The sequence below is a fragment of the Hyperoodon ampullatus genome (genome assembly GCF_949752795.1).
Source record: "Hyperoodon ampullatus genome assembly, chromosome: 13".
Taxonomy (NCBI): domain Eukaryota; kingdom Metazoa; phylum Chordata; class Mammalia; order Artiodactyla; family Ziphiidae; genus Hyperoodon; species Hyperoodon ampullatus.
The window spans coordinates 17,116,809-17,126,985 of NC_136926.1; the positions used below are offsets into that span (position 1 = coordinate 17,116,809).

The 10,177-nt window shown below is 44.4% G+C and overlaps 1 protein-coding gene across 1 annotated transcript; it reads right to left on the reverse strand.

Annotated features, from left to right (window-relative positions):
• Positions 1-1,343: 1,343 nt before the first annotated feature.
• Positions 1,344-9,746, reverse strand: PLA2G1B (phospholipase A2 group IB; the record flags this gene model as incomplete). The annotated part of the gene is made up of 4 exons (XM_079717344.1): positions 1,344-1,468; positions 6,175-6,302; positions 6,802-6,961; positions 9,713-9,746. The coding sequence occupies 4 exons, from the start codon at positions 9,744-9,746 to the stop codon at positions 1,344-1,346; spliced, it is 447 nt and encodes a 148-aa protein (XP_079573470.1).
• Positions 9,747-10,177: the final 431 nt, after the last annotated feature.

The window sequence follows — 10,177 nt, forward strand, 5'->3', positions numbered from 1 at the left end:
TTCCCTCTGTGCCCCTCCCGACTCTTTCTGGTGAATTTCAGCGCCAGTGCAGTCATAAACCTTTGTAGAGAAACTTGGCCGAGTAACTTAGTGGTTAAGAACTCAGGCATTGCCAAGCAGACAGATCTGGTCAAATCCTGACTCTGCCATTTGTGTGATCTCAGGCAAGTGACTTCTCTGAGTTTTTAGTTCCTCATCGTAAAATTGGGGCAATAACATCGATCTCACAGAGCTGGTTTGAATGCTTAATGAGATGAGACACGGAAAGCCCTTAGCACAGTGATATGTGGTAGGTGCTCAAGATGTAGAAGCTGTTATTGTTAATTATATTTCATGACTACAGTGTAAAAATCAGCTTGTAGAGTGCGGTGAAGGCTTTGAAGGGTTTACAAAGGAGTTATAGGAAAAAATGTTTAACGCAGTTGGAAATGGAGGCAGAGAAATAAGGGGGCGAGATTTGGCTCAAACTGAGGAGCCCACCACTTCAGGCAGGGCAGGGTCATGGTTAAGAGCGTGTGTTCTGTTGGACTTGCTGGGTTCAGATCCCTTCTTTGCTACTTACGAGATGAATCTTGGTGGGCAAGTGACCTGGCCTATTGAAGTTCAGCTTAGAAAAACAGGATTTGCTAATAGTGTCTAAATCTTACAGGGCTGGACGCAGCCCTGGTGCGTAGTGGTTCCCTGGTGGCGCAGTGGTTAAGAATCCGCCTGCCAAGACAGGGGACATGAGTTCGAGCCCTGGTCCGGGAAGATCCCACATGCCTTGGAGCAACTAAGCCCGTGTACCACAACTACTGAGTCTGCACCCTAGAGCCTGCGAGCCACAATTACTGAGCCCACGTGCCACAACTACTGAAGCCCGCGTGCCTAGAGCCCGTGCTCTGCAACAAGAGAAGCCACCACAATGAGAGGCCTGCGCACTGCAATGAAGAGTAGCCCCTGCTCGCTGCAACTAGAGAAAGCCCGTGCCCAGCAACGAAGACCCAACACAGCCAAAAATAAATAAATAAATAAATAATAAATAAATAAATAAATAATCTTATAGGGCTGTCCAGGGAATTTAGAGACACACAGCTCTGGCACAGAATAAATTATCAGTGGTTGTTAATCATTATTAAAGTCTCATGGTACTCACTTCCTAGAAATATTCCTCTAATTCAACCTCCAAGGCTAGAAGGACTGATGCTCACAAAGGACCAGGAAGTGATTTAGTCGTGGTCAGTAGATAGAGAATAAAAGAATCTCCAAATGGGAGGCCTTTCAACATGGTACTTTATTGGAGGGCATGGTGTAAGGTGAAAGCCATGGGGCAGGTAGGGAATCACAATTTCCTGGGACGATACTCAGGCCTTACAGTACTTCTTGGTGTTCAGGTTCTTGTGCTCCTTGTTGTATGGGACCTTTGAGAAGCAGATGGCAGCAGTGCGGTCACAGTTGCAGATGAAAGCCTCACAGGCATCGTTTTTGCCTGGAAAAGGGCAAGAACAGAGGACTGAGCGAAGGCGGTTCATGCTTTATACAATCCAGGGGCAGGAAGAATTCACTGAAATGATCTGGTGGCCACTCCATTGGTGCAAATTTAGGGTTGACAGATAAAGCAAATAAAAATACTTGAATTTCATATCAACAATGAATGTAATATTTGGGACACAGACTAAAAAAATCATTTCTTGTCTATCTGAAAATAAATTTAACTGGGCAGCCTGTTTTATCTGGTGATTCTAGGTGTGATAGCTGCTTTTTGTAAAGTTCTGTCTATTTCACACCTCTAAATGTACTCACTGCTTTTAAAACCCATATAACCACAGAACTCTGATAACATAGGCAAGCAATTGCAAACCATATGGAAAATACTATGACGTATACTCAAGGAAGCAAAGTATTGTACATTTCAACTTAGTGAAGTTTCATAAGCCAATTTCTCTAAAGCGCATATTTTAAAAATTACAGAGTGTCCTTAAAATACAATATTATACAGACATTTATAGTAATTATGTCTATATGCAGAAATGTTTCCAAGATATTTTATTAAAGGGAAAGAATACATAGTATATGCCAAAAAAATTTGAAGGGCAATACATCTAACTAGTTATCTTGGGTATTAGGATTATAGGTGCCTTCTTCTTTCCATGACATACATTACTGTAGAATTTGAAATTACATTACTTTGACCTTGTTTACTTTTGTAACCAAAAGAAACAACAAAAATAACATTTAAAATACATTTCATGGAAATAAAAACCAAAATAAACAAATGGGACCTAATGAAACTTAAAAGCTTTTGCACAGCAAAGGAAACCATAAACAAGACAAAAAGACAACGCTCAGAATGGGAGAAAATATTTGCAAACGAAGCAACTGACAAAGGATTAATCTCCAAAATATACAAGCAGCACATGCAGCTCAATATCAAAAAAACAAACAACCCGATCCAAAAACGGGCAGAAGACCTAAATAGACATTTCTCCACAGAAGATATACAGATTGCCAACAAACACATGAAAGGATGCTCAACATCACTAATCATTAGAGAAATGCAAATCAAAGCTACAATGAAGTATCACCTCACACCAGTCAGAATGCCCATCATCAAAAAATCTACAAACAATAAATGCTGGAGAGGGTGTGGAGAAAAGGGAACCCTCTTGCACTGTTGGTGGGAATGTAAATTGATACAGCCACTATGGAGAACAGTATGGAGGTTCCTTAAAAAACTAAAAATAGAACTACCATGTGACCCAGAAATCCCACTACTGGGCATATACCCTGAGAAAACCATAATTCAAAAAGAGACATGTACCACAATGTTCATTGCAGCACTATTTACAATAGCCAGGACATGGAAGCAACCTAAGTGTCCATCGACAGATGAATGGATAAAGAAGATGTGGCACATATATACAATGGAATATTACTCAGCCATAAAAAGAAATGAAATTGAGTTATTTGTAGTGAGGTGGATGGACCTAGAGTCTGCCATACAGAGTGAAGTCACTCAGAAAGAGAAAAACAAATACCATATGCTAACACATATATATGGAACAAAAAAAAAGCGTTCTGAAGAACCTAGGGGCAGGACAGGAATAAAGACGCAGACGTAGAGAATGGACTTGAGGACACGGGGAGGGGGAAGGGTAAGCTGGGACGAAGTGAGAGAGTGGCATGGACATATATACACTACCAAGTGTAAAACAGATAGCTAGTGGGAAGCAGCTGCAAAGCACAGGGAGATCAACTCAGTGCTTTGTGACCACCTAGAGGGGTGGGATAGGGAGGGTAGGAGGGAGACGCAAGAGGGAGGGGATATGGGGATATATGTATACATATAGCTGATTCACTTTGTTATACAGCAGAAACTAACACAACATTGTAAAGCAATTATACTCCAATAAAGATGTTAAAAAATGCAAATAAATAAATTTCAGCTTTATTATCCATAATTTAATTATGTATATCTGCTTACCTTCAATAATCTTATTAAGGTTTTGTTTTTCTCTGCTCCTTTCTCTTAAAAATCGTGAATGTTTTCCTCACCCACTCCATTAAAGCATAAATTAGTGCTTAACTAGATTATGAAGTGTGCATAATGAAATAATTATTTAGTGAGTTATTGTTTTTTTCTTTTAATTTTTTTATTGAAGTATAGTTGATTTACGATGTTGTGTTAGCTTCAGGTGTACAGCAAAAGTGATTCAGTTATACATGTATATATTCTTTTTCAGATTATTTTCCATTATAGGTTATTACAAGATATTGAATATAGTTCCCTGTGCTATATAGTAAGTCCTTGTTGTCTATTTTATATATAATAGTGTGTATGTAGCAAGTTATTGTTAATCATGTGAATAAACATCTTCTGCTGCAGGCTTCTTGACCTGCTTTTGCGGGGAGCAGGCAGTTGCAGTTAAAAATAATTATTTGCAAAAATGTGTGGGGTGTGTGTGTGTGTTTCTCCTGGGGAGAGTGTCTATAGCTTTCATCACATTCGTAAAGGAGTACAGAATCCATAGAAAGAAACTCTTGCTGATCAAGTTGTAGGGCAAAAATATGATTTCCCATACATTTGGCTTTCTGAAGTGGAGCACAACCAAAATCTCTGTTACCAGGAGACTGTGTAAGCAAATTAAGCTATTTTATGCAGTGATGAAAGAAGTAACAATGAAGACTATGAAACAATATGGAAACATGGTCATAACATGGTGATAAGGGAGAAAACGCAGAATGCAAGATTGTATCTAGACTGTGCATTCATCAAACATTTACATCCCACAGGATGCCAGGCTCTGCTCTAGATTCTGGGGATACAGTAATGAAGAAAACAGACAAAAATCCCTGTCCCTGTGAATCCTACTTTCTATTGGAGAGATAGCAAATGAAGAAATAACATAAATATATCAGCCGTTCAGAAATTCTGTGGAGAAAATAAAGCAGAGAGAAAAAGGATAATGCTGGAGAGATGGAGGGAGTGTGTTTGCAATTTAAAAGAACACGTTGAGGGAACTCCCTGGCTGTCCAGTGGTTAGAACCCCGAGCTTCCATTGCAGGGGGCCTGGGTTCGAACCCTGGTCGGGCGTGGCGCCTGGCCAAGAAACAAAAAATAAATAAAAGAACATGTTGAGGGAAGACCTCACTGAGAAAACAACATCTAAAGAAAGATCTGAAAGAGGGAGTGACTCAATCAGATATCTGGTGGGAAGTGTTTCATGCAGAAGAAGCAAAGGACTTGTGATGGGCACATGCCTAGCCAAGTTAAAATGACATAAGCCTTATTCCAAAGATAAGGGTGAAAAGGAACACAGAGGCATGAAACCATTTATTTCTTAGGATGGTGAGATGCCAGGTAATTTTTTTCTTGGCACTTGGGGAGTTGGATTATGGTTATTCCAGTGTTGTTGGTATGTTTTTTTTAAAAGTGGGATGTATCTGTGAGTGCAAAATGAAGGGCAATGAAAATTCAGAATGCTGGTCTCACACGACAATACCTTACACCTCTCTGAATTGTCTGCTTTTCAGAACCGCCTTCATGAAGGGATACATTTCACCATGAGCACTGCATAACTTAGTGGTTAAGACCAGAGCCTTTAAAATCAGAAACAACTGAATTCAAATGCTGGCCCTACCTCTCATAAGTTGTGTGATTTGGGGCAAGTGACTATTTTTGAGCCTCAGCTTCCTAAACTGTAAAATGGGCTTAATAAAACCTATCTCATATACACACCTTGCCTAGTACCTGGCATGCGATGAAAACCTGATACGTGCTAATTCTTAGCTCTTTTTATGAAACAATGAAGCAGTATGGCATGGCAGTTAAAAGCACAGGTTTTGGAGTCATATAGACCTATGTGCAAAAGCCAAACACCGGGGCTCCCCTGGTGGTGCAGTGGTTAAGAATCCGCCTGCCAGGGCCTCCCTGGTGGCGCAGTGGTTGAGAGTCCGCCTGCCGATGCAGGGGATGCGGGTTCGTGCCCCGGTCTGGGAGGATCCCATATGCCGCGGAGCGGCTGGGCCCGTGAGCCATGGCTGCTGAGCCTGCGCATCCGGAGCCTGTGCTCCGCAACGGGAGAGGCCACAGCAGTGAGAGGCCCGCGTACCACAAAAAAAAAAAAAAAAAAAAAAAAAAGAATCCGCCTGCCAATGCAGGGGACACGGGTTCGAGCCCTGGTCCAGGAAGATCCCACATGCCGCAGAGCAACTAAGCTCATGCGCCACAACTACTGAGCCTGTTCTCTAGAGCCCGGGAACCACAACTACTGAGCCCGCGTGCCTAGAGCGTGTGCTCTGCAACAAGAGAAGCCACTGCAATGAGAAGCCCACGCACCACAACGAAGAGTAGCGCCCACTTGCCGCAACTAGAGAAAGCCTGCGCACAGCAACGAAGACCCAATGCGGCCAAAAATAAATAAATAAAAAATTAAAAATTATGTAAAAAACAAAACAAAACACCACCATTTATGGGCTGTGTGCCCTTGGGCAATTAGCTCAGCCTTCTGAGCCTCAGTTTCCTCATCTGCAAAGTGGGGATAATATATAGTACCTATCCCATAGGGTTGTTTCGAGGATTAAAGGAGACGCTGCCCAGCACCAAGAAAATGATCAATCAGTGGTGACTATCATTACAATTATTTCTCCCCATGCCTACTGAGGGCCTTTGAGCCAACAAGGGGGTAAACCTACTGTTGCAGGTGATCTCATTGTCGGAACACGAGTATGAGTAGTGTTCGGTGTAGGGATTGTCCAGGAGGAATGTACAGCTGTCTAGTTTCTTGGCTTCACTGTAGCAGTTGTCGTGTGTCTGGCAGCACCTGGAGAGGGGGAGGGACAGAGTTGAGGGAGAAGCAGGGGTAGGGCAGCAGGTCCGCCTGAACCTGCCCCCTCGGGAACAGGTGGGGATGTTTTAGCTGACCTGCTCTGAGAGGTACTGGTCCTGCGGCTTGAAAAAATTAAGTCCTTTTCTCATGTTTACTGAAGGCGATTTTAAAGTGGTTTCAGGAATACAGTACAAGCCTGTATTCTGAAGATGCAGTGAAGGTTTCTCCACTTCAGAAGATTGAACCCTTGCAGTGATGTTTTGTGTTGCAAAGTCCTGCCACTAGAGGGCAGCATCACTCGCTACTTTACATCCCCGACCTTCCGCTTTCCATCCCCGATAGGGAGCATTGGATTCAGGCTTTTCTCGTTTATGTAAGACGTGAACGTGTGTTATCTTCAGCAAATAGGCAAATCTCCTTTCTGTGCCTCGTGAGATCTTTGGCTTGTGCTCTCCCCCCATCCCAGGGATACTCTCCCGGCAGATCAACTCACGTGTCCAGTTCATCCACAGGGGTCCCTGATCCACCCAGGCCACAAAAGCAGCCGTAGTCGTTGAAATCCAGCAAGGGGTCACTGCTGGGGATCGTGCACTTGATCATGCCGTGGAACCGCCATAACGACCGCGGGCTAATGCCGCTCTGGGCAGCGCCCACTGCAGGAAGACACAGAGTTCGAATACGTCCTGGTTGGCTGCTGGCGCCCCAGGGACCCCACTGCCTGCTTGCTCTCTCAGACCCCGCGCCGTCCCCGTGACCCCAGCCAGCTGCCTACCCTGAAAAGAGCTGGATACAGGAACCTGGTAAAGTGAACAGGAATTTTCTTAACAGCTCACAAAACATAAAACTCACCATTTTAACCAAAGTGTACAATTCAGTGGTTTTTAACATTCACAGAGTTGTGCAACCACCCCTACTAATTCCAGAACATTTCCATCACCCCCAAAAGAATACCCAGTGCCCATTAACAATCGCTCCCCTTTCCCCCCTGCCTTCTGGCAACCACTAATCTGCTTTCAGTTTCTATGGATTTCCCTATGCTGAACGCTTGGTATAAATGGAATCATACACTATATGGCCTTTTGTGACTGGCTTCTTTCACTTCACATAACGATTTGAGGTTCATCCTTGTTATAACATGTATCCGTACTTCATTCCATTTTATGGTTGAATAATGTTCCACTGTATAGATAGACCACTTTTTTTTTAGCCATTCATCACTTGATGGACATTTGGGTTGTTTCTACTTTTTGGCTATTATGTTTATTTATTTTTGGCCACGCCATGCAGCTTTTGGGATCTTAGCTCCCCAACCAGGGATCGAACCCATGCCCCCAGCATTGGAAGCACGGAGTCTTAACCACTGGACTGCAAGGGAGGTCCTTGGCTATTATGAATAATGCTGCTATGAACATCTGTGTACTAGTTTTTGTGTGAACATAGGAGAGTTTAAAACTATCCCTGTTATTTATCCAGCAAATATTTATTGAGCACCTACTATGTGCTAGTCACTGTCCTGGGAGCTGGAGATACATCATTGAGCAAATAAAAAAATCTATAACCTCGTTGAGTTTATGTCCTAGTTGGGGAGAAAAACAATAAGCAATAAAAGTAATAAATAAGGAAATCGCATATTGTTTTAGAAGGTGGAAAAACTGGTGTAGGGCAGGGGAATCTAAACGGAGGGTTGGGTGGGGGAATGACAGGGTTGGGGGGGCAGGAATGTAAGGAATAGTGAGAGGCCTGTGTGGCCTCTATGCTCAACAGGAAACAGGACAACCTCTTTTCTGCCCCGGGACCCACGCACCTCCTCTTCCCTCTGCCCGGCACACTGGTCAGCTCACTTTTCAAAAGGCTGGAACATCTTGGTTTAAATGCTACCTCTTCAAAGAGGCTCTTTGACCACCCAAGCTCAGTGGCTCCTCTGCTACCACTTTTCTTCATGTTCTTTATAGTACCTCGAACAATCTGTATCCCTCTATTTAATGCCTCCCTCTCATAGGACCATAAACTCCTCAAGGACAGACCTCATGGATTTTATTCCCCAGGGCCTGACACAAAGGAAGCACTCAATAAATATATGAAGAGTTACATGAATGAAATCATCAATATGTGATTTTTTTAAAAAGTAATTCTTTCTTTATTTACTTTTTTATTTGGCTTAGTTGTTCCGCAGCATGTGTGATCTTCCCGGACCAGAGCTCAAACCCATGTCCCCTGCATTGGCAGGCAGATTCTTAAACACTGTGCCACCAGAGAAGTCCCAATATGTGAATTTTTTAAAGTGCCTGGCACATAGTAGGTTCTCAATAATTATCTATTAAGTAAGCTTTCAAAGTCAGCCTCTAGCTGAGTGTTTGCCCAAATCAAGCACAAGGCTTGGAACAGCCTACTTGGAAGCAGGACCTCTTTACCTCCTGTGTAGAGCCCTACCTGTGAGATTTGGTGCCATCTTCTGATGGCGCTAAATGATTTGGGGATACTGTGCAATCGGCCATCAGTGTCATCTCTTTGCCCCATACCAGGCCCTTCCTGTGCTTGATCTGCTGTGGACACTGAAGCCGCTCCATGTGCTTAAGCTCCACGGTTAAGGAAGAGCGGCAGCTTGTCGTTCTCCCCCAAGAGCAGCCTCCACGGTGGCAGCCCACAGAGGCTGTGTCCAGGAGCAGAGCCTGGAGCCTGCTCAGACGGGAGTGGCCTGGCTACCTTGGCCCATCTCCAGACCCCCCCTTCTACTTCCCTCCACTTTCTTTCTGATCCAGCCAGCTCTGCTCTTTGCAGAGGCCAGACCTGCACAAAACTACTGCTTGTGTGTGTGCGCGGGCGGGCGTGCTCCTTGGACGGGGAGCATGGCTTGTTCATCCCTGAGTCCCCAGTCTCAACACCGAGCCTGATGCCTTAGAGGCTGTGATACCATAGATGTTGAGTGAATGAATGAACAATGGCTGAATGGGGTGGGATTTGAATTCTAGTGAATTCTGATTCTATTAGTTCATTAAATAAATAGTGCAAACAGCACTATTCCTGCTCTCATGGAGCCCATGCTTATGTGCGGGTGTGGGATAAAGAAAGAAATGAATCAACAACAGACACGCTGCAGGCAAAGACAGGTGCTGAGAAGACCTAGTACCGAGGCCATATGGTAGGGGAAAAGGTGAGGGGGATCCCTTAGCTGGGGTGGAAGGGGTAAGCCTTTCTGAGATGGGTCATCTGAGTTCAGACCTGAAGGTTGAAAGGGTGCCAGCCACGGGGGGGATTTGAGGGGACCCCAATATGGGACCTCTTAAGCCCCACGGTGAGCCCTGAAAAAGACTCCAGGTCTGGCCAGCCTTGTGACATGTGGCCCCCATTGCAGAGGAGAGAGATCTCAGCTCAGGAAGCGGTGGAGCTGGGGGGGACTCGCCTACCTGTGAGCAGAGCAGCCAACACGAGGAGTTTCATCCTGTTGTCAGCTGGTGAGCAAGAGAAGAGACTAATGTCACTATGGCCTCCCTTCTTATAGCTGCCTCACTGCCCCAAGATAAGACTGTAGTGTTTGCTTTGCCCCCTGCTGACTCTGGGTTGGCCTTGAGTCTGTCTGTTGCAGAAATAATCCTGAACAACAAGCAAGCCCTGGCAGCTGGGGGGCATTGGAAGTAGTGTACATATTTGTCATCAGTGCTTTTGAATGAAAGGGATTATTTCTGGAGGTGCACATCTTGGAATCTTGACCCTCACACCCACCCCTTTGCACTCAGCCCAGCTTCATCATTTGTGTGTGTGTGTGTGTGTGTGTGTGTGGCAAAGCTGTCAACCCCATTGAACAACCAGGAGAAGGGGGATGGGAAGGAATTGACGGCTGCCTCCATGTTCTCTCATGTGCTTGAGTCTGG